The 24,615-nt window shown below is 44.3% G+C and overlaps 1 protein-coding gene and 1 long non-coding RNA gene across 2 annotated transcripts in view; one reads left to right on the plus strand and one right to left on the minus strand.

The window, feature by feature from the left end:
• Positions 1-13,738, plus strand: part of LOC105942513 (disintegrin and metalloproteinase domain-containing protein 5-like) — an 87,352-nt gene extending 73,614 nt beyond the window's left edge. The window contains exon 21 of the mRNA XM_058670468.1: positions 13,573-13,738. Within this exon, the coding sequence (XP_058526451.1) occupies positions 13,573-13,738 (166 nt within the window). The remainder of the gene's footprint in view (positions 1-13,572) is intronic.
• A 3,358-nt stretch (positions 13,739-17,096) lies between these two features.
• On the minus strand, positions 17,097-22,630 carry LOC131481348 (uncharacterized). The gene is made up of 4 exons (XR_009246239.1): positions 22,577-22,630; positions 21,997-22,162; positions 18,610-18,660; positions 17,097-17,274 (listed from the first exon to the last, which is right to left on the minus strand). It is a non-coding gene; the product is annotated as an uncharacterized LOC131481348 (long non-coding RNA).
• Between the last annotated feature and the right edge of the window lie 1,985 nt (positions 22,631-24,615).

The raw sequence follows: 24,615 nt of genomic DNA on the forward strand, positions 1-24,615 counted from the left end.
CGCATTCTGGAGTAGTTTACTGCAAGACTATCACAAGATGACTGCAAGATGGCTGTGGGCTAGGACAGGCAGTGGGAGGAGGTGATAGTTACTGGAAAGTACTCAAATTACCAGGAGAGGCTGAGGGGGAGGGAGATAAGCGGAGAGCCTGGACTCCTGTTAACTGCATGGGTCCACGGGAGTCTCAAGGCATATGCCAAAACCAAGGTGGAGGGTGGGGGGTGTCTTGAGTCCCTAGACATGCCATATTATTGAACAGTCTCTCACCAGAAGCCGAGCAGATGCAATAGCCCTACAGTGGAATTTCATAGCCTCCAGAACCATGACATAAAAAAATTTGTTATTTGTAAATTATTCAGTATTGAGTATTCTTTTCCAACAGCAGGAAATGGACCAAGAGAATTGATGATTTTAAATGATTTTTCACATCCCTTCGGCCATGTTTCTGTATTTTTAGAGTAATGTCAGTTATTATGCTCATTTTTAAAATTGGTAATTTCTGTTCTTGCTATTGATTTGTTAGTTATAATTGTTATGTATTAATCTTTCTTAATCAGATGGTTTGCAAATTTTTCCACCCATGGCATGCCTTTTTCTTTACTACTTCTTTATCATAATGACAATTTTATATTTAAGGAACTCTATTTATTTATTTATTGCTTATGACCTGAACTACTTACCAAGGCACTTTACTTATTGAACTCAATAAGTCTCAAATATGGGTAAATAAACACCTGGGATATTTTCCTAAGCATCTTCTACAAAAGTATTTATAATTAAGGCAAATGTAATTTTTTCCTGGCACTAATTTGAATTATTTTCATCTTTTCATTTCAATACACTTATAAATTTTATAATAATTAAATTACAAAGATGTTACTCAGAACAAAAAAGGAAACAGAGTCCCACTAACATTTTGCTATATTGTGTTTTGTTTCCTCCTACAGCGACAATCTCTCATCGCCTTGAATGTTATTCCGGGGGAGCAGATGGTTACCAGTGCAGCATCAGAAATGACCTAAATAAAAAAAAAAAGTTTAATCCTTTCTGCCTCATCTCTGCTCTCACCACTGAGTGTTTTGACCCCTGGAATAGTAAATTATCTCTGCCTTATCCTCCCGTGGAAGGACAATGTCTTCTCTCTCTGTTCAGTCCCAGTTTCTCCCACATTTACAAACCTAATAACTGTGCAGATGAGGCTGGGGATCGGAGCAATCTGGCCCAAGAACACTGCCACTTGTAGATAAGAGAGCCTGGCAGTTCTTCCTATGCCCAGGAGTGGGCATACCCTCTCCTGTTTCCTGCAACTTGGGCTCCCTGCATCTCCCATGTCTGTAGGAGCTTCCTCCACTCCTTCAGAGTTGCTGGTGTGCTGCTAGTCTGAGATTGTTCCCAGTTACATTTACTCAGACAAGATTCAAATCCAGTCTTCCTTTTACTGCTCGGATCCCGACTCCAGCCACCATGTGCACGTGGTGAGCTGTCCCTGGGCCTGCCTGGAATCGGGGGCTGCTTCCTTTTGGGGTGAGTACACAGGGGGGGGGAGGGGAAGTCTCCATGACTGGGTAGGCCTGGGGCCCACCCACCGCCCTCATTGGGCGGTGAATGGGATTGGGGAGGGGCGCGACCTTGGGCCTGGGGATTTAAACTTCCAGCAGCCGGGAGCTGGATGGGAAGTGGGGTCGCCGGGATTAGAACAGGTGCCCACATGGGATCCCAGTGCGTTCAAGGTGAGGACTTTAGCCACTAGGCCACCACACCGGGCCCTGCGTCTCTACTTCTAAATCAAAGATGAAACTGTTAAATATATCTTGATAACAGGGTGCTAGACTTTCTCCCATTGTCCATACCTGCAATGCTAGGACACACTTTAGTAACAGAGTGACAGGCTTATGACTGTTTACAGAGGACTACACTATTGTAATAATATAGGGGAAATCATTGGGAGAAGGGCATTTGGCGAGGGAGAGGAATCTTAGGGCCTATGGAACTTTACCAAAAATTATAAAATAAAAAAGACACACACACACACACACACACACACACACACACACGGTACACAGTACAGAAATAGCCAACGCTGTTTCTTAGTGGATTGAGCCACCACATTCAGTGCCAGCATTGCATAGGAGTACTTTTTTCAGTCCTAGCTGCTCCACTTCTGATCCAGTTCATTGCTGTTGTCCCTGGGAAAGCATCCTTGTGGAAAACTTGGACAAAGCTCCAGAGTCCTGGTTTCTGCCTGGCTGCGTCCTAGCTGTTGTAATCAGTTGGGGAAAGAGCCAGAGTCCTGGTTTCTGCCTGGCTGCGTCCTAGCTGTTGTAATCAGTTGGGGAAAGAGCCAGAGTCCTGGTTTCTGCCTGGCTGCGTCCTAGCTGTTGTAATCAGTTGGGGAAAGAGCCAGAGTCCTGGTTTCTGCCTGGCTGCGTCCTAGCTGTTGTAATCAGTTGGGGAAAGAGCCAGCAGATGGAGGATCTCTTCTGGCATCTTTCCTTCTCTCTCTCTGCAGCTTTGCCTTTCAGACAAATAAATCTCTTTTTTTTAAAGCATACTTTTTAAAGGGAATACATTGTGACTAGAAGAAACTAAATGTATAGTTTTGGTAAATAATGAAAGTCATATTGTTTTCAGCTAAATATATTTCATGTTAACACAAAGATATGTATTACAAAGGAAGATATCTAGAGAGGTAAAAGAAACAGTCTCAGCAAAAAATAAAATAAAATAAAATAAAACACACACACAAAAAAACAGATTAGTTGGGAATAAAAGCTTGTTTTCTATGAATAATCTATTAAGTAAGGCTCAAATAAAAAGAGATACATGGATGAATGGATAACAATGTGAAAGTAAAGTGAAAATTCTTTGATTATTTTATATCTAATGATACAATAGGTCTAAAAGGAAGAGATAGGAGATAGCAACTGAAGCAGAAGATTTTTGAGTACTTACCTTGATTAAATAGGCTTTAAGACAAAAATTTTGGTACCAAATGAAAAATGTTTTATAGTGAGTAGCTGTTAATACAACATAGTACAACAATAAAATACTTTTCAATCAATAACAGAGACCTTGTATATTTAAAAATAAATGCAAATTAACACTCTGGAGACAGATATCGCACTGCATTCAGAACTCATGGCCTCAGTGTGTCCCAGCCTCACCTGACGGCAACAGTTTGCAATTAAATCAGTATAAAGCAGAACTCAATCTCCTTGTATCTCAGATAGAATTACTTAAATGATTTTTCCAATCATATGCTTTTGTAGTAACATTCTGAGTATTTAGTCTACTCAATAATCAGTCTGTGGATATTAATACATTTGTTTTCCTCCTAATCATGCCATCTTAAGCACATGGAAAATAGACTTCTATTCAGTAAATAACAAGCCTTACTTTTTTAAAAAAAATTTACTTCTTTTTATTATTATCATTTCATGATGCAATTGCATAGGTCCTGGGATTTATCTTATGCCTTCCCCAATTCTCCCCCCCTTCACTGAGTTCCCCTGTATCATTACTATAGTATAGTTCTTCATACACAGCCATATTTCCATCATTGCAGGCATGGACATTGGCAGAGTCCAGTAGCCTATTATAAAGATATAGTAAACAGTTTCATTGGGAGTCCATCTTTAGTCTGGAAGTAGAGATGCATACTGCGTTGTATCCTCACATCTGGATATTATAGTCTCCATTACACAGTTACCATACATCCCCTTAAATGAAAAGCCACAATACAAAACCAACAACAGGAAGAAAAAAGAAGAAATCAACAACAACATGAAGCTAAATAACATGCTACTGAATGACTAATGTGTCACTGAAGAAATGAAACAGAAAATCAAGAACCTTTTTGAAGAAAATGCTACTGCAATATGAGTCATTGAAGAATTTAATGAGAAGAAAGTGTTTTGAAGAGGTGAAACTAACACATCAAAATGCATGTGATAGGGTTTTCACTGATCTTTGTTGGTGAAATATGTTTCGTGTAGGCAAGAAGTAAATGGGTGTTGTTTTTAAATCCAGTCTACTAATCTATGACGTTTGATTAGTGAGTTTAAGTCATTTACATTCAAGGTTAATAAGAATGGGTGGTAATTTGGTCTTGTCATTTTGTCAATGGGTTGTTCATTTATTTAGTCTTCTGTTGTTATATTACTGGGACGTTCTTCGCATTTGCCTTTGGTTTTGTTGGGTGCTATTCCTTTTCTCTGTCAAGAGAATGTCTTGAAGTATTTGTAGGGCAGGTTTAGAAGAGGCACATTCTTTTAACTTTACTGTGGAAGAATTTTATTTCATTTTCAAAGACAAAGGAAAGCTTTGCTGGGTACGTTATCCTGGGGAGACAATTTTTTTTTTATTTTTATAATCTGGAATATGTCACTATCCCTGAGCTCCAGGACTGTCTTTTAGAAGCTGCTGTTCTCCACTAAGGAGGGAGGAAGAGCCCCTGTGGACGCAGCAGCTCCTGCCAGCCTTTGCTCTCCACACTCACTGGTCATGGTCTGGATGGATATCTGGCAGGCAGCAAGGCTGTGTTATCCTTTCTCCCTTCATTGTGTTCCATGGGCTGAGTCATGGATGGAATGAGGTTGTGGCTGGTCCTTTCTTGGTCTCATTTAGGAAGTGGGCCACACATGGCCTGATTTGGATCCTCACAGCTCTGCCTTCCTGGTCTTCTGGAAAAGAGAAGCCATCTTGCAACAGACAGAGCTGTGCTGTCAAGATGACTGTCCAACGTTGTGGCCTGTGTGGACAGACTGTGTGAGAGCTGTGTGGCTAACAGAAAGGCTCCAAGGTCTTACTAGGGCAGTAGTACTGTGATGAGGAATCCAAGTGGCTGTTTGAGCAAACCTACCTGTCCCAGATCAAACCCACATCCCGGGGGCCATTGCTGAGAACTAACTGTGGCCCCAGGTTCCTCTTATCTGAGGTCAAAGTGTCCAGTCTGCAGTCAGGAACCTGGACCATCAGCACCCTGGGGTCTGGTTCCTTCCAAGTCCCTCAGGTCTCAATTCCCAGGCAGCACACAGAGCTGTGTCTAGGGAGGCCGGCCTCTGGGTCTCAGCCATCATGTCCCACTACCCAACAGAAACACCAGGAGATATGATGACTGGAAAAGCTGGTGAAATGTTAAAGATGTGGAATAGTATCACAACAGTTCCAAGGTGAAACAAGCATGTGCGCAATGGAGATATCTTTCCACAGTCAGGAGGAGCAGTGCCCTGTGCCTGAGGGATGGACAATGGCATATTGTCCCAGTCCCAAAGGATCAGGCCCCCAAGACTGTCTCATCAGTGTCTTTGCCCCTCAACTGCAGGATTTGCAAGGGTGTTCCCTACTAGGCTCTGCTGCTGGATGTGGACATGGTATAGGCTCGGAACCCTGCCAAGTAACAGGTATGGCCCTTCTGCCCTCAACCACAACAGTAACACAGAGGCCTGGTCAGTGACACTGTTTTGCCAAAGTGCAGGGGTCTGGGTGAGGTGGGGGAAGAGGTATGGAGAGTCCACCAGCAGGACCTTGGGGCCCTCCCAGTGTGTCCTGCCTGTCTTTCTCTGGCTCTCATTCTGGAATACCTTGGCATCTATCAGGGTTCAGCCAGGCTCAGGTTCCAGCCTGGTCTGTCCAGACCTTACCTCTCACTCTTGGGCTGCTCTATACAGCTGGGCTGAGGACAAGCCAGGGTTAGCTGCTGGGACCAGCAACATCAAGGCAAACACCTCCTGCTTGAAGTCATAATTTGGCATGAAGGAGTACTCACCTGGTCCTGCTCAGCTGTTCAGCGCCAGGCCTGTTGACACCCAGCCTGTCTTCACCTGATGCTGCCCATACTCAGCCACATCCTCACAGGGGCCTGCCTTTAACTCTGCTTGGGCCTCACCTAGTCACACTCGCATCAGGTCCCAACCTTGGTCCCATCCTCACCTGTCCCTCACCTGTCCCTCACCTGGTCTGGCTGCCCCACTGATAAGACTTGGCTCTCAGATATTCCTGAGGAGGAAATCCAGCAAGGAGGATGCTGGCAGAAGCACCTACATGTCACCCTCTCTGTCAGCATTAGGGAGACACCATAAGGGCAGGTGCTTCCTGCACAAGTAGAGGGGAGACCTTGTCATAGTGGAGTTGCCCTTATGGTATGGCTGGGCATCTGCCACCACAGGGTTAGGGTAGAGATGGAAAGATCTGGAAGCCTGATCAGAGTCCATCTCCTGATGACAGTGCAGTGGACAGGTGAGGCAAGAGACCTTGGAGGAGCTCACTCACCTGACCATGGCAGTGGGCAGTCCTTGTGGTACCCTCTCCAGGGCTGCTGGGCACAGGAAGTAATAGAGACTCCTGAGCAGCTCACACCAGTGACCTTCCCTGGACTCCTGGATGAGAAGAGCCTGGGCTTCCTGCAACGAAGCTCACCTTCAGCTGGAAGCTTTGGTGTCCATCGGGCAAGCCAGCAGGGGGTTCTGCATGTCCTTAGCTGATGCATCCCCCTTTTATCACATTACAGCAGATGAACGTGCAGGGCAAGCTGCTGTCCGAAAACTTCCAGAACACTGAGCGAACGTATCATGTTCCAGCAGCAGTGCTATGGAGTGAAGTGAGTGCTTGGCATCTCTAGAGGGAGTATAGGCGCCCCCCCACCCCCCGGGAATAAGGCAGAGTCCTAGGGGAGGCCCAGAATGCTGGGAAAGTCATGGAATTTGAAGCAAGGTTGAGGCCCTGAGGACAAAAGCACCAACACGTGTGGAAAGTCAGCACTGAGTCTTGGTCGGGCCTGGGACAGGTGGGGTTGGGAGATAGGTGGTTCACACAGAGAATGATAAACAGCAAATGCCATGATGCTGCCAGGTGCAAAATGCTTAGGAGGACATGTGTAGATTTGGGGCAGGGACATAATGACATGGCTTAAGCATGAGAGACTCCTAAGCTTTAGCATGCACTCAGGACATAAAGTGTGACACAGAAGTGGTTACTGAGAAGCTCTAAGCTGCATCCAGGGGTGGTGGTTGTAGTGAAAAAAGGGAGGCCCACCCTAGGGGCGGCTAAGGCTGATACTGTGTGGCTGAGTGAGCCATGCGCTTTTAATAGGTCTCTGCAGGGAGGAATCCAGAAACTAGGGCCAGAGGAGTGCATGCGGCTTCTTGGGTGGAAATTGATGAGGACATGGAAGCAAGATATCAAGTCCCTATGGTGTCTGTGATTAGGAGAGTGGGACTACTTGCAGGCTAACAGTGGGACTCAAAGGGCAGGGACTAATGAAGGCTGGAGTCAGCTTACGAGAAGCTTAAACAGAATATACATGTTGTAATGAAAGTTGGAGAGATCAAATTGGCAGCATGGTTTACTGTTTGTATCTCATAGTTATACTGAACCGAAGGCATCTGGCCTCATACTGTCTCTGTGCCTGTCTTGGTTTGCATCTGATGAGTTGGGACCCATTCCAGGATACACTCATCACACCTGCATAAGGCTGGCAATAGCCAGTCATGGTTCACCCCTCCTGACTGCCTTAGCAGCTCACCATGGCTTTTCTCATCAGAAGCCAGGGCTTCCTGAAGAGTAAGTGGGGATGGGGCAAAGCCATTCACTGTTTGGGGACCCTAGGAAACACATGATATCTAGGTTGCGGAGGACATAGGTAACCAGATACAGATATGTGTAAACACTGCAGCTTACCTGGACCATGGCCGGAGACACAGGGATTTATCATCTGTGCATAGGGGAGACCAAACAAGAGAGGAGGGCCAGCAGAGGGGCTGGGCTCAGGCTCACTTGAAGGGGGAGCCTGGACAGGCAGGACAGAGACATCCAGTAGAATTGCTTGTTAACAGTGTTGGAGTCCTGCCCACTTTCTTCGTGAGAACATGTCAACACTACTTCATCGTGAGTGACCCTGAACCAGTCTAACTGCTGGTGGCTTATCGGTGGCCTTGATTCATGGAGGATGTGGCTGTGACACGTCCGAGGTCTGCTGCTGAGCCCTGACATCCTCCTTGGGACTCCCCGATGTGAGCGCCTGCAGTTAGCACTCCAAATGTCCAGCAACTGAGAACATTAGAGGGGAAACCCTGGGAAATCTCATGAATTACACATGTGTCTGCCAGGTCTTCTTGGAATCTCAGCCTGGTAGCCTTTCCCAGCTATCCTTGCCAAACCTTGTGCAGTCTGCATCTCTGGGTTTTAAACCTTCCAGCACTGCCTGTAAAGGGCTACGTTTGGTATATGCTTGCAATGGGGGGATCTCAACTGAACTTGAACTGTGGTTATGCAACAAGGTGGAGGAATCCACCATGGTGGGAGGGTTTGGGGAAGGGTGGGGAGAACCCAAGTAACTATGAAACTGTGTTACATAATACAATGTAATTAATGAATTAAAAATAATAAATAAATTTTAAAAAAAGGGGCTACATGGTAAGGAGCTGTCAGCATGGGCCCTGGAAGCAGCCCTAAACAAGCAATAAATGTACAAGGACCTGGCTGCCTCCCAGTGGGCCCATAGTTACACAAACTCATGGCAAAGCTGACACTGGGATGCATACTTACACAGTCCTCTATTGATTGACAGAGCCAGGGTGCCTCTGTGCCCTGCACAGGACGAGGCCCTGGAAACTGAGGAAGGCATGTACGCTTCCTTGGCTTACAGAGGCCCAAGCACTTGTGCCACCTTCTGCTGCTTTCCCAGGTATATTAGCAGGGAGCCAGATTGGGAGTTGAGCAGCCAGAACTTGAACTTGTGCCCATGTAGGATGCCCACAGTGAAGGCACAGGTTGAACCCACTGTACCACAATGCCAGCTCCTAATAAGAACACTTCTGGCTGATTTCCTCCATCCACCTGCAAATGGACACCGTATCTGAAGGAACCCTTGATCAGAGAATAGACACTTCATTCATGTACACACAAAATGGTGGTCACGAGGAAACCTACAATGAGTTGCTCTTGCTCACCTATCTTGTCGGTTAAAACCTGAAACACTGACAACACCAGGAGCTGACAACATTGAGGGTAGCAGGAAATCTCATGGCCAAGTGGGAATGTAGAGTGGGATGGTCACTCCGCTAGACAGTGCAGTTGTTTCTTCCAAGGCTAAACATCTGCCTGTCATCTGGCCTCACAACTGTGCATGGCCCAACTGACTTAAAACCTTAAGTCCACAGAAAGATCTGCAAGCAAGGGTCCCTGTTTTACTTACAATCACTACAAACTGTGAGTACCATCCAAGAATTCAGCGGGGGCATTGAAACCTGAGTGAATGAGAAGAAAGAAGACACTAACAGAGCTAGCAATCATCTTGGTGAAGTGCAGGTGCATTTTACTAAGTGAAAGGAGCCAGACCCAAAAGGCTCCACACTGGGACGCCGCTCAGAGGGCCTTCTGGGAAAAGCCACCGCGTGGGAACAGACGACAAAGCAATGGTGACCAGGCCTAAGGAAATAGATGAGTTTGGCTCCTCCTGGGGGACACAAGAGGGCACAAGGAGGAAGGAGCTGCTGCTTAAGCTGCTGGGCCAGTGTTGCCAAGACTCTCTCCTCACAGGCGCAAAGGCCTGCACTTCAGCCTCCTGCAGACCAAACAGTCCTGTGTGAAAATCTCAAAAACACCCAGATGGACTGAAAGTACAAAGGCATCAGCTGTACCCAGATGATATGTGTCATTATATCTGACCAGAAATTGTAGGAACGGTCAGCTACCATGAGACCTCACTGCTCTCAGAACAAAACTTGGGTAAAGGGTTCAAAGCTGCTGGCAGACAAAACCAAACAGTCCCAGCAGGAAATGCAGGAAAAGAAAGCCTCCCCCTCTTCTTTTTACTAGGCAGCAGGCCCTGTTCCATGAACTCCCGGTGTTCCCTGCTTTTGACAACGTGGGTAGTACACAGTGTTGCTCCCAGACCTCAGTCCCAGGCAGGCCAGCTGAGGGATCTTCAGGTCACAGAAACCTCAGTTCATGGTAAGGTCTGCAAGGGGTTGGTACCCAGCACAAGGGTCTCCTTAGAAGCCAGCATCCCACTTAGACACCAGTTCATGTCCCAGCTGCTCCTTAAAGCTGACCACATGTCCTGAGATCGAGAAGTAATCGCTATTGGAAGCCTTTCCATTCCGGGTCCACCCTGCATCATCCTATCAGCCAAGCTCATTGGAAGCCTTCCTTCATTGCCCATTTTTGTGCGGCACCCACAATCCTCAAGTTCATTTTCAATCTAGGTGACATATCCCTAACACCCCTTTTTTCCTTCCCATCTATCTACTCACACAGTTGAGTGCACTGCCAGATGACCATTTCCCCATTCTCATTCTGTCAGCCTCACTCTTACACCCAAGTGATGACCAGGCTTCCCCTGTCTTCATCTGGATCACCATAGCAGTCGCCTACAACCCAGCAATGACATGGCATCAAGGTCTGGTATCTATACGACCTTCCCTGCTCCTCCCCTCTGGACAGGTCAGTTTCTTGGCTGACTGTGCAGAACCCTGCCCACTCTTGGTGTTTGCACACCCAACACTAAAGAGGCATGCAGTGAGTAGAGGTGACCCTTTCTGCCCTTGACCAATGGCCTTGAATCCCAGGAGTGGGGACAGAATAGGGACCCTGGAGCTAATGAGAAGAGATGAGTGCTGGCTAGAGCTGCTCTTGAGGAGCACGCTCTGCAGAAGGCTTAGGCATTGGTTTCCTTTTCCTTCCCCTAGTGAGGACACAAACAAGCTGACCATCATCCAGGGGCCATGCTAGTGTCAGAGGGGTATCTACCTGGCATCCACGCAGGTGGTGGAAAGCACCAGCTACCTGACACTATGCCTTTTGGCAGGAGAAGCTCATAAAAAGGCTCCAGAAGACAGGAAGACTCAGGCCCCTGGACCTGCTCCCTTGCACAGGACAGCGAAGGAGTGTGCACACGCCTCTACATGCGTCAATGGCTTCAGCAGTGCTTATGCTTATGCTGGGGCTCAGACACCACACACTAAGTCCTCAGGGATCCTGCTCAGGCCCAGTCCAACTCCTCTGCTGTCTTCATAGGCCTCTTTCCCACTCACACTGCGATTTAGGGACATGTGTATCCTAAGGGTGAGCCGATACTATGTCATATGCAGCTCTTAAAATCCATAGAAGAGCTCTGGGGACCTCTGGAGTGGTGGAAGCAGAATGAAGGAGAGGTGACTGCTTGGTATGGATGAAAAGGGCATGGAGTGGTCAACAGACAGGTTTGGTCCAATGCGCTGCACAGTACTTTTCCTTGGTCCAGTTTCCCCTGGGTCTGGGCCTGGCAGCATGCTGCATCCATCCCACAAGGAGGGGTAGTGTGGAGCAGGCTGTGGGTGCCACTCCCTGCTCTTGGACCTTCTTCTAACAGCTCACCCCTGTCCTTCACCCCTGTCCTTCACTTGTGCTTGAAGGAGATCTGGAAAACTTGGCCTGTCAGGTGCTGAAATGCTGGATTCCCGGACATGCTCCTATAAAGCTTTCATATCACCACCCTGGCCCCTGACCCATTCATAAAGGATGGGCTGAGAGCTGCATGCAGGCCTTGGGGTGCTGGGTGTGGGAGGGGTGAAGGTGCAGATACCTGGCCCTTCCTGGAGAGGGTCGAGTCTAGGGTCCATTGGATCCAGGAGCCTAGGGGTTTTATGCCACCCACACACTCCCCCTGACAGGGTGATGGACAATATCCAAGGTTATTTTCCTTGTACCTAGGCAGAGCCCATGACTGTGTGGGAGCTGATTGGGGGTGGGGGCAGTGTGCAGAAAACCCCAGATACACCCTCTTTCCTCCAAAGGTCATCTGGGCAGTGCAGTGCCCTCAGCCCACCCACACCTAGGAGAAGACAATTTGTCCTGTGGGCTCAGGGACGGAACCTTAGTTGATTTGATCCTGTAAGGGATCCAGTTCCAGCCTGGAGTGGATAAGCTCTGGGGGACTCAAATTGGAGGCAGTTCTTCACCTGCCCTGTCAGCTTCATCTTCATTCATTCCTGATGGCATCATCAACACACAATCTCTGTCACTTACAAGGAGCAGGAACTGATAGCTTACAATTCTAGGGGATGACAAGGCAGAAAGGTAGCCTCCAGGGAGTGGCACACTCATTGACTGATGAGGATCCAGGGCTGCTTCCAAGGTACCACAATCTATGTGTAACTATGGCTGTGAACACACATACAGAAAGCCTCAGGGCCTTCCCACTATTACAAGAACACTTCTTTGTGTCTTCATCTTAACCCCATAGTCCCACATTTTACTCTCTCTCTCTCTTTCAAACTTTAAAAATCTTTTTCAGGACAGTTTGTGGAGGAGAGAACTCCCATCTGTTTGTTTCATTTCTCCAGAAACACTTGCATTGGCCAGGGCTGTACCAGGCTGAAATTAGGAATTCCATATAAATCACCCACATGGGTGACAAGGGCCCAAGTTACCAGACCCTTCTTTTTCTGCCTTCCTAGGCACACTGGTTGGGCGTTGAAGCAGTTGGGACTCAAACCTGTGTTCTGATACTGGGATGCCAGCATTACAAGCAGCACCTGCCCTGCTTCCCCATACCATGCAAAGGTTTAAGTTCCAGCATTTACTTTTGGAGGGACACAGACATATCTTCACAGCCCCAAGTTAAGTGAGAGATGAGTAGGGACAGATAGCTTAGCATACAAGTAAGACCACCTGCAACCTGGGTTGAAGGTAGATGAGAAGAGAGAAGGGAGTGAACCCTAGTTTCCACCTAGACAACCTGACAAAGTGACACCACCCAGGAGCAGATTGAGGTGCCCTCAATAGCTCATACTTGCTGAGGCTATACACAGTCCTCCCTTTGGATCAGTAGCCTCTGGGGAGTGGGCTATCGTCAAGGACAGACCAAGGAGGGTCAGGCACTAAATATGTGGTTCTCAATGATTCAAGGCCAGAGGACCTGCCCTCTGGGCCACATCAGCTGGGTGGATAACCTCAGAGAAACTGCTTTCTTTTTCACGAGACCAGAGGAACTGCTCAGCAGGCTCCTGGGCATGGAACTTGTTTTTGAGGCTCAGGCTTCTCCCCAAATTTTGGAGGCACAAGCTATTTTTTGGAACAGACACTATGGGCTTCATGGTTCTGCCTCATCTCCAGCAGCCTCTTTGGAGATTAGCACCACATCTGCTGGCAAATGCCAGGCCACCAAGAGCCCTCCCTAAGGCTGTTCTGAAGAAGAGGAAGCCTGGTAAGAGGTGACTGCAGAACCCCTGTTTCCCAATCCTTCTTAGAAGACTTCTGAATTCCTAAGTCCAGCCTGCAGACAGAGCCTTCCCCAGTGAGCTTTCCTCTACAGTCCCATGCTGCCTCTGGGAACTGCAACGTGCTGGACCACACAGTGATTCATGGGTCACCCATCATTCTGCCATCCCATCCTGAGGACCAAGAAGGAAGCCTGGCCTTACCATGCCATTGAGGCATCCTGCCCTCAGGTTAATTGGACCTGCTGAAATACCCTGGTGGAGATTATGGTGGAGAAGGAGGAGAGGCGGGTGCTTGAGGTCTGGGGTCCAACCTGAAGAAACACCTTCTGGACTGTAGACTGCACAAACACCTATGCCCCTTTTATCACAGAGACCTGTACAGGCCCACTGCAGCCAAGAACGGGTCCAAGGGAATTGCTCTGAGCCACCCCCCTGTTGGCTACTTTGCAGCTGCCTCTGCAGAGCAGAAAAATCTGCGATCACTTGTTAGAGAGAATCACAAACAAGAGAACCTGGAATATCTTCAAGACACATAGTCAGGGCCTCTTGTCTAAGGTGCTCTGGGGAAGAAAGTCCTTTGTAAGGACCATGGCAGGTGATCAGCCTCCGTCCCTCTTGGAGGGACAATGAGTGCATATATGAGGACTCCAGGAATAGATCAAGTTAGAGACCTGACCAGAAGAAACAAACATTTGAGTGTTCTGGGATTCCCTGCCAGGGTATTGGCGATGAGGCAATGGCCAGGCTTTGCAAGGCCACCTCTGATGTTTGGTCATGTCACAAGTCCCAGTGCTATAGCTGGCAGTGCAAACACTCACCCCTAGTTGGACTCCACCCAGAGGTGCATGTTAGTCCTTCACTGTCTCAGGGGGCCCCAGCTGGGTCTGTGAACAGGAGCCATTCTAGAATCTGCAGGCTTTGCAGAAGTATTGGCATGGCACAGATACTCCAAGAAAAAGCCACTTCCTGTAAATGTGTCTCCATGAAACAGAGCCAGAGGTGCAGATGAAGCAGGGAGAGGAAGCCATATTTCTCTGGAAGCTTCTGCAGTTTCAGCTTCCTCCCGACCTCCCTAGCCCCAGTCTTGGACTGCCTGGGGGCCTTCTGACTCAAGCACCTGTACCTGAGCCTAAATGGAGACCAGATCCTTCTTCGCTGCTCCAGGACCTGGAAGGTGCTGGGAAAGTTGCCAGCCAAGGCCAGGCTCCATACTCCTTGTCACTGATGGGTGCAGCCGGCCCTACATCTCCACCTTTCCATGCTGATGACCGCCACCTGGATTCACCTTCCACACTGAAGTGGTGGGCATGGTTTGAGGATGGGAGAGATGCAGATGTGGTGGGCATGGTTTGAGGATGGGAGAGATGCAGATGTTGCCTACAGGGTCTCACTAACTACCAGCACCAGCATCACATATATACCAGTTCAAGTTCTGGCTGCTCCACTTCTAATCCTGTTCCCTGCTAATGCACTTGAGAAAGCAGCAGCAGATGCCCCAAGTCCACTTGGGTCCCTGCACCTATGTGGGAGACCTGGGAGACGTTCCCAGGCATCCATCTCTGGACCAATCCAGCACTGGCCATTACGACCATTTGGCTATTAATAAAACCAGCAACTATTTCTTTCTCTCCTTCTCTCTTTGTAACTCTGTCTTTCATATTAAAAATAAGTAAATCTAAAACATGGAAGTGTTCTTAAGGATTCCTACCTGGTCCTTGAGCTCACCCTCCCCTAATTCTTAGTATTTCCTACTGAAGTCCACACTGCCTGCCTTTTGCACTCTCATTTCTAGAAAACAACCAACCAACCAAAAAACTGACTTGAGGAAAATTCAGTGAACAATGACATTCCAGACTCTACCATGGTTCATGTCTTGTTCCCTCCTTGCCCTATCAGCGGATGTACCGTTCCTGCTTCCAGTGAGCAGAAAAGACTGGACTCCAAGTCCTGAGAGCCCTGTCTCCTTGGGGCTCTACCCTCATCCCTTATTCTCTTCCTTGGTCCTTAGCAGGCATGAAATGAGTCCATGTGTAAAGGAGAGGAGTTCATTCCTGTCACCAGCCTCCAGACAGCCTGCGATGCCTGTTGCCTCACCAAAGACTGGTAGAGACATTGGGTTCAGATTCTAGGCAGTACCACACTGCACTCCGAAGCTCTGTGCATATTTGATCCTCAGGAAGGTATTTAAGCTGGGATGTGGTCTGGTAGAGGAGTACTTGAGAAGAGGATGATCAGCAGATTAGGGGTGGGAACGAGCAAGAGGGGATGAGAGAAGAGTGTCACGCTGAGTGTCAAATCATCCCCACTTTGGGGGATGTTTTACAACTTGGAAAGTTGTGAAACTCAAACTCTGTCGACGCCCAAAATTGCATCTGTCAAATGACATTTTTACACCTAAGAAACTGACAGAGACGATTTGAATAAGCCAAATCAATAAACACAGCAGCCCCCTATGTTAGTGGTAAGGAACATGATGGAAAAGTTGCGGTAGAATCATCCCAATATGGGTATTTTCCAAACATCTTCAATGAGATATCATTCAGTTGCCTCACATTTCATCCATGGCAGGAAGACATTGAGGCTGCATTTGGTGTGGTCACTAGTTAGGACTTCTGTAGCCTCTCCTGCAGCTTTGGTTAAAGTCTTGAACTGGTCCCAGTTCCATCTTGCTGATCATATGCACCAGGTTTGGCTGCTTCTCGTGATGCCAGCATTGTATATCAGACAGCCAATTTGAATACCAGCTGCCCTATATACTGTGTCCACTTCCTGCTGATGAGCCATATGGGAAGGCAGCAGAAATGATGGGTCTCTGTCATTCTTGTGGGACAACTCAAGTGGAGTTTGGACCCTGAGACTGGGTCTTACAGCATTTAAGAAGTGAAGCAGCAGATGGCAATTCTCTCTGCCGCTCCAAAAAATTATAAAAATTTAAGTGAGAATTTAAAATTAATAACTCAAATGATGTTTAGCATACTGACTGATATGTGCACCAATCAGGTCAGTGAATTTAAATTTATCACCTCAGAAAGAAAGACTGCACCTTTATCCATAAACTTCTTCTCCTATCCATGCTTCTCTCTGATACCCTGCTCCATTTCCATGTCCAGCCTTAAACAACTACGGTACTAATTTCATCACTAGAGATCAACAAATCTGTCCATTTCACACAAATAAATGATGTGTGATGTGCTACTTAGCTAACAATTTCAAGGCTTATCCACAGTGTAGCCAGGCCTGATTGCCTCTTACACTGAAGTTACTAATCAAATGGATATACCACGTTTTCCTCATTCATTCATAGTGGATGGACATTTGGAAATGACCAATTGGACCTTATTATCCCTCCTCTCAACCAGGAATTTCTCACCTTTTTGATGGAGACTCTGCAGGTGGTCCTGGTCAAACTCCAGGTACAATGCTGTGCACCCACCTCAGCGAGAGAGGGGTTGGGGAGGGAGGATTATGGCACGAAAAACCTACCCAGGAAAGCCCAGCTTTGGTGGATTCTGAAGTGTGGGTTGCCCAAAGGACACACAACCACCTCAGCCCTCAGTTTGCATTGGGCAGAGGATGTACCTCCTCAATACGGGACACGTCCTTGACCAAGAGCACACTTAGAGCAACCCTTGCAAGATGGAATTGATGGCAAGGACTATCTGGGAGCTCTGGAGATGCCCTTCATCAGTATTGCTTCCACTGCCCATTCCAAAGCCTGTGATGGAAGGATGGAGACATGTGAGTTATTACAGGTGCAGGAGAAGTTAGCATGGCCATGGGCGTCTGAGAGTGGACAGCAGTTGACAATGAGGTTGTTCTTGTTGCAGTTTTAACAGCTTCCAGGGCAAAACTGCATATTTCCCACTGAAAGATTATGACAGAAGAATCAACAGATTCTGTTTTGCTCACTTCCAGTCACAGGGTTTATTTGTGTTGGTGAAATCGAAAGTGTAAAGCCACAACAAAGGAGATACAGACATGACTTTTCATGCCTGAGTTGGGGAAGTTAACCAGGAGTCTCTACGCCATGTCTTTTCTTCAGTCTGTGGCTTTTGATGTCCTTGCTCAGTCACTGGGAAGCAAACACAGAAATGGAATGATGTTCATTCTTCAATGTTTATGGAAATTTTCTTATTCAACCACATGTTTAATTAATACCCCCCCAAAACAACCCTTGTAGACATGCACTATGTTAAAATCAGTACTTGTTTCCCAAGATAATTTTAAAGCACTGTTTCTATTTCATGAGCAGTCTGCATAGACACGTGGAAAGGAAACATTGTAGATTGACACCTGAGAATTTTCTTTACAAAGTCTACAAGTTACTTGAGCTAAAGGAGATTAATCATTAGGAAAGACTGCAAATCAACCATGTAGTTCTATTAAGAAATATCAAGTATCAAACTATTACTAGTTTGGTCTATTTTTCCATAGAGGAAACATAATTCCAAAACACTGCGTTTCTACCAGATGTCTTACATACTAATTTGCTACTCCAAATCATTCCTCAGTCTCCTGGTTTTCATCACTCCAACAACAGCTTGGGCCCTAGCCTACTGGATTGGAGGCCTTTGTCCATTCTGCCAGGGTGCTCACATTTATTCTAGCCCAGTACACCATCCATTCAGCACTCTGGTTCTGCATCCCTCGTTTCTGGACTTATTCTGTATCTAGCCCTGCCCTCAGCACACCTTTCCTACATATGCAGTCATTTCTCAGCTGTCCAGTTCCTAAACTGTGGCCTCTCTAGTCTGCGTTTGTGACTGGATCCACTTTTCCTTACTTTATTCCTGTGCCATTTATAATATACAAAATATATTGTGACAAATCCATCTGTTACCACCTCTGAAATCTTGCCACCGTACCACACTTTGTTTAAAGTGCTTTTAATCTGTGAGTCAATTCTTGGATTCTAAGTCATAGGGTACTTAGAGTTCTTTCTTTCAGTCCAACATCAAATACATAGCCAAATTCTGTGCACTTAGGTATTTAAACACTTTTTGTCCACTTCCTTATTTTCAAAATAAGAATGACAATACCAATTCAGGCTCAGTGAGCAAGAAATGCAAACCTGTGCAGGTCTACTTATTAGGATCTTAATTGAGGAAGCAGAAAAAAATACATATTTAAATAAATATTTAAATATAATGTTTGAAAAAAAACTTTACATCCACTTCTTATTATCAATTAGGTTATTAGTAAATTCACGGGGAAAGGAGCTAACATTCAATATGATCAACAAAACAAAAGTAAGATATAGTGTTTATCTTAGTCTTTGTTTCAGGTCATGAAATTAACAAACACTGATATGAAGAATAATGGGAATAATTTTCCTAAGCTGGTGTATGGTTGAAAACCAAAAAGGTCTTCATGAGTTATATGGAGCAAGATAATGCTTTCGACTTACCTTTTACTCTGAGACCCAGTGATGGTAACAATGCTGTCGTCTACCACTGATCTGTATAAAGACAGCATTATGTTCTGGGTTAGGAAACATTAATGTTTACCAAATTCAACAAGAATAAAAAATATCGTTCTAACAAATCAATGAAAAATTATATTTCAATGTTTCTACTTTCAGATATTTCTATTATTAAAATATTGATATTGATACTTTCAATATTTCTATTTTCAGATAGATCTAAGCCTTTTAAGAAATTAACTAAAATCAATATTTGCTAGCAATCAACTTTCTTATCTGCCTAGAAAACAGGATGCAACACTAGTATGTCTGACATATTTTCCAAATTGAAGAGGTAATTTACATGCATACATTCAAATTTTTATATTACCACATGCTTAATAATAGTTCAATAAATTATCTGCACCAAGATAGTTATCTGTATCAGAATAATTATTTATACCAGAATTCATTTTCACTGCTTAAAACCTGTAATCAGGCAGCTGAATCTCTCAGCTACAATTAGTTACATTTTGTGGTGTTGTGTAACCCTCAGATTTGCTCTGGAATATTTCTGTACATCAAGTTTAATGTTGGAAAGGAGGATCACAACTGCCTGATCCTGACTACAACTTTCTGTTCACATATGAGAACTCTGGTGGCTTGAATTCCTTACTCATAAATCTATGCAGCGCCTGCAGAGTGGTGGCCACACCTGAAGCACAGACATCTTATCTAAGCACTGGGTCATGTCCAGGCTGCTCTACTTTTGATTCAGCTCTCTGCTAATGCATTTGGGACAGCGGGGGAAGGTGATGAATATGCCTGTGCCATGGCACTTGTGTGGGAATCCAGGTGGACTTCTTGGCTCTTGAGTGGAATCTGGCCCAGTGAGGCTCTTCTGGCCACTTGGGCAATGAATTAAGTAGATGGACGCTCTCTGTGTGTCTGTGTGTGTGTAACTCTGCCTCTCTCTGTGACCTACTTTTTAAATACATAAATCAATCTTTTAAAAGAATTCTATGCAGAGCTCTGGTTGTGTGCATGTGTGTGGGAAATGCTTGTAGAGAAATATACTGTCTTTGGAGAATACGTGTTTGTAGACATAAGCTGTGGGTGAATATCGGTATTTGGATTGAAAATTAAAATAGAAGTCATTGGCATAAATGTGTTCAACCAAGTCAAGTCAGAGTGGTCATTTCACAAACACAGTAATAGATGTTTTTTTCAATCCTAAATACTGGTTTGTCATTTGTCATTTTGTGACAAATGATCCATTATTTTGATATTTTGTCAAAAGTATGATTTACTTGCAACAACAGTTCTTATTCTGAAACAAGAGTATGACTTGATCCATTCTAGTTATCTGTCAATCAAGGTCCAAATTAATTTGATTACATAGATATCTTTATTCATAATCCAGAATATTAACCTTAGTTAACTATATGTAGCTAGCTTTTAAAATGTTTAACTAATAAATATTAGTTATATTTTAATAAATTGCGATGTTGATGGAAATTATAATCATGAGTTTGCATCTTAATCCACACTCATGGGAAACTATTCCCTGACTGTGTCTGTTCATCTCCTCAGTACAAGCGAATGTCACTGTAGTAACAGTGGTGTTGCCTAGAAATTCAACAGAACCTCCTGAAACCATTTGAGCCAAAATGACTTACTGGAGATTCCCTTAAGATTTCTGAGTCTTCTTAGCTTTTGCTGGGAACGCCAATGGTAGTCACTTGCCTGAAATCTGAGACTTTCTTACTTAAAACATCTAAAAAGTAATCTATAAATCTTAGAGTCCCTACTTGTAATATCTTTTTTAAAATTATTTATTTATTTATTTTACTTTTTTATAATTAATTATTATGCATTATGTGACAGTTTCATAGGCTCTGGGAATTCCCCCACCCCTCCCCACGCCCCTCCCCCCTGGTGGATTCCTCCACCTTGGTGCAGTATTACAGTTCAAATTCAATCAAGATTCTTTCCTTGCAAACATATACCAAGCATAGAGTCCAGCTACTTATTGTCCAGATGGGTTGAACAGTTTCTTGGGGAGACCATTTCTGGTCCAAAGTTAGAGCTGGTAGAATATCATCCCAGTCAATTAAGAGTCCCAATATAACATTAACAGCAATTTGTAACATTATGGAATTGACATGGTTTTGCGTAACCAGTATGTTAAAAAAAAACAAAAAACAAGTTCTTAACCACAACCTATGATTTGCTCATTGACATTTCAATTTTAGTTTGTATACAGGACCGGCTGCTATATACCTTAAAATGGCTATAAGGTACCATTCAGCTGTCTTGTGTCTATTTCATTTTAGTATTTAGCCATTTGTTGTGTTGAAGTATAATTTTACTGATCTTGGCAGATTTTAGGGTAATCTAGACTGGCTTGTAACTCTAACAAGACATTTGTCAACAATTAAGGTGCAGAACATTTTTTTTTGGGTTGGGGTGTGCAGGAAAGTCCCCAACACCACGGTGAAGAGTGACTAATCTTCGTGTCCCACCCAGCGAGGCATGAGCAAATCCATGCCAGCTCTTTCCTGTCAGATTCCAAGCTCTACTTTTTGTTGTTTGTCTATTTATTTTAGGTTTTTTTTAGTTTGTATGATTGTTTGTTTGCTATGAGGGGTTTTCGGAGTGATCCTGATGGTCATTGCAAGGGAGGGTGGGGGGGTCCAGAGGTGGAGCCAGGCTCGGACCAGAGAAAGCTCTCCTCCCTGGTCCCGAAGGATGTTTATTGTTCTTCTGTTTCTGCGGACCGCTCAGGGCTTCTGGTTGTCTTTCCGATGACGTTGGTTTCTTAAGATCTACAGCGAAAAACTGTAAAACCTACTATACCCTCAATACGCTATGTTAATGCGTAATGGGGGGGGAGTACAGGGAAGCCTTTCAGGACCATAAAAAGAGTGAGGAAAAAGTACAATATAGCCTATCAAGATCAAATCTGGTAATTCATAGACAACAGACTCAAAGCGGCACTAAACAATAGTAAAACTACTATACCAATGCATGAGGGGGGAATCGGGTGTGACCCTGACAACCTCTTAACAGGAGGTCATGTGCGTGGAGCAGGGGGGCACTCCAGGGTGGAGCAGGTGGCAAGGAGAATGCCTGGATCCCAACCATGAAGACTCCCAGACCTTCACCACAAACTATTAATACGAGCAACAAGGACTATATCCCAACTGCCAAGGAGGCCACAGGGAATTGGATGCCCTCGGAGGCCGAGTACTCTGAGGTCACCCACCCCCAACCGGAGCTTCCGCTGGGGATGGAAGAAGTCCAAACACTACCGTGCAGAAACCTACTTGTAATATCTTGAATCATGTCCATTCTTCCCAGTACACATCCTAAAGCAAAATGTTTCCTTACCCTTCGGTTGAAGTTTCTGATCTGTTCTCAAACACATTCCTTTTTTTCCATCTTAAAACAATAATGCCAGTTACAGTGAGAAGAGGTAAAAAGATGTACAAACTAATCAAAAAGCCATTTTTTTGACGAGCTCTATATTCTGGTAGAGTCCAGAGTTCATTTCTGCCTGAAAATACATAAGTATCCATAAATATCTGCAAATCATGTTCAGTTTACAACAATAATTTTAATTACAAGATTTGGGATTCAGCTATTATTTCTGCAAAACGGGTAAATATCAGTTTAAGTTTTTCCTACAGTCTGAGATAGTAGTCCAAATTGTATTTCATATCTGTTTCGGCAATTCAAAACAAGCTCTGCTCTGACCATTGTGGCCACTGGGAGGTCAAACAGTGGATGGGAGATTTTTCTGTCTGTGTCTCTCTTTCTCTCTGTAAATCTCCATTTCAAGTGAAAATAAACAGATCTTTAAAACATTTTTTAGATTTAAATGCATTAACATAAAAGGACTTTTCAGTATCTTGATTGCACTATGAGTAGACCATTTTGAGGCAAGCGTAAGTATTGTGTAGACACTCACTTGATGGGAGCCAGAGTCCGTCGTCTATACTTCCTCCTGGTGAGGTAGGAGATGAGTGACAAAAAGGAGGACTGTATCCTGGATCACAATGACAGTTAAGATTTGCATTGCAAACCTAAAACACAAAGAAAAAGCATGCGTGTGTGTGTGTGTATGTGTGTGAGTGAGTCTGTGTATGACTTAAAAAATAAAGGTTTGATAGGCAATGTCAATGACCAAAGTAGTATAATTGCATATAACATTGTAATGAATACTGAAACAGTTTTCAAATCAAAGGGTAATATGATGAATGTGAATGCAGGGTCTTCTCAGATATCCTGGAAGTATTTTCTTAGCTGTCGTATTGACAAATAAAAGTAGACAGCATTCTTCAAATAATTGAAAAATTTTAGAGGTAATGAAACTAGAAGAAACAAAGATTGTGAATTAAAATTTCTAATTGTGCCAAATTAAAATTATGGGCAATGCTCTTTCTCATAGCAACCATGATGCTGATTGGCATGCATGCCTTCTATGCCAGCGTGGTCAAGAGCCGTATCTATCTCTAATTCCTGATTCTGTCTTCCTGCTGATTAAAGCCCTTGGAAGCAGTGGTGATGGCTCCTGCAGTTTGGGTCTTGCCACTCACGCGGAAGACCCACATTGCTTTCCAGGCTCTATGCTCCAGCTTGACTCAGCCCTTACTGTTGTTGGTGTTCGAGGCGTGAATGAGTGCATAGGGATTAATCCATCCCAGTCCATCTGTCTTCTTTTCTTTCTCTTGCTATTTCTCTCCCTGATTCTCAAATACAAAGATAAATAAGAAAAACTCTCGAAATAAATGGATTGATTGCCAATGGTTATCTCCACATCTTAGAATAAACAGAGGGCAACAATCTCCAGAACAAAGACTGAATAATCCAATACAGATCATTAGAATTCATAGGGAAGGCTAGACAATATCTGTGAATGTGTTCATTGAGTAAATGAGAAGAATGGATTGTGGCAGCATAAAGAATGCAGAAATAAGGGCACACAGAAACTAACTAAAGAAGGAAAGAAATAGGAAAGAAACAAAATTCATAGGGCATGAGAGTGACTCAGTGAAATGTTGATGCAAGGATACAAACCATCACTATTTTCTGAAACACGAATGGCAAAAGGCCAAAATGAACATATGATCTTCAGAATCAGTTACTATCAGTTACTAACTAAAAAACATTAATAACTGCGCATGTAAGAAGAGGTTTAAGGAACTGATAAACCACTTTGGGAAAACTATGGAAAAATTCATGTTTTCTTACATGCTGTGGTTAAAAGTTGAAATAGTATCTGAAAGAGAATATGCAGGTGGAAACAATTTAGATGGCACTTGTGTTTAGTCCAATAGCTATTTTTCCATTTTAAAATTCATTTAAAGGGAACGGATTGCATGTATTTCATCTATGCAGATTGAATGACATAATGATACTTTCCTCCCTTCCTCTCTTCCAGTGTCGCTCCTCCTCCTTTCTTTCTTATTTTTCTTTAAAGTCATGTAGTAATATACTTTCAAATAAGTGTTATTGCCAATAGTTAGAGAAATTAGGATCAATATACAACAATCTCTGTGGTTTCATGGTTGGTAACAGTTCAAACTGTATTTCAAAGGCTATTAGAAAAGGCCTTTCGTGAAAGATTCATATAGAGAAATGAACAGAAGCTCTCAAAAGATGAAGCAAATCCTTGTGTGTAGAAAATTCAAATCACATAAAATAATAAATTACATAAATGTGTATACAATAGATGTATTGTATGGCTTATGCAAGAAAATATGTAAGAAAATATACTCAACTATAAACAATAGGTAAGTATATGCTTAAGTGTATAGTACAGATGTAATCCTTACATTCCAATGTAATACATTCCAAAATGTAGTACCTTAATGTATTATAGTACTAACAAAATGCCTATGTCACATTTTTGTACACATTTAATGGTGTTTACGTTACACACATAGTATCTATTTGAGACATACATGAATGATATGCTCACATAAAATAATTTACTTTCTTTGATAA

The sequence above is a fragment of the Ochotona princeps genome, chromosome 11, assembly GCF_030435755.1.
Source record: "Ochotona princeps isolate mOchPri1 chromosome 11, mOchPri1.hap1, whole genome shotgun sequence".
Taxonomy (NCBI): Eukaryota; Metazoa; Chordata; class Mammalia; order Lagomorpha; family Ochotonidae; genus Ochotona; species Ochotona princeps.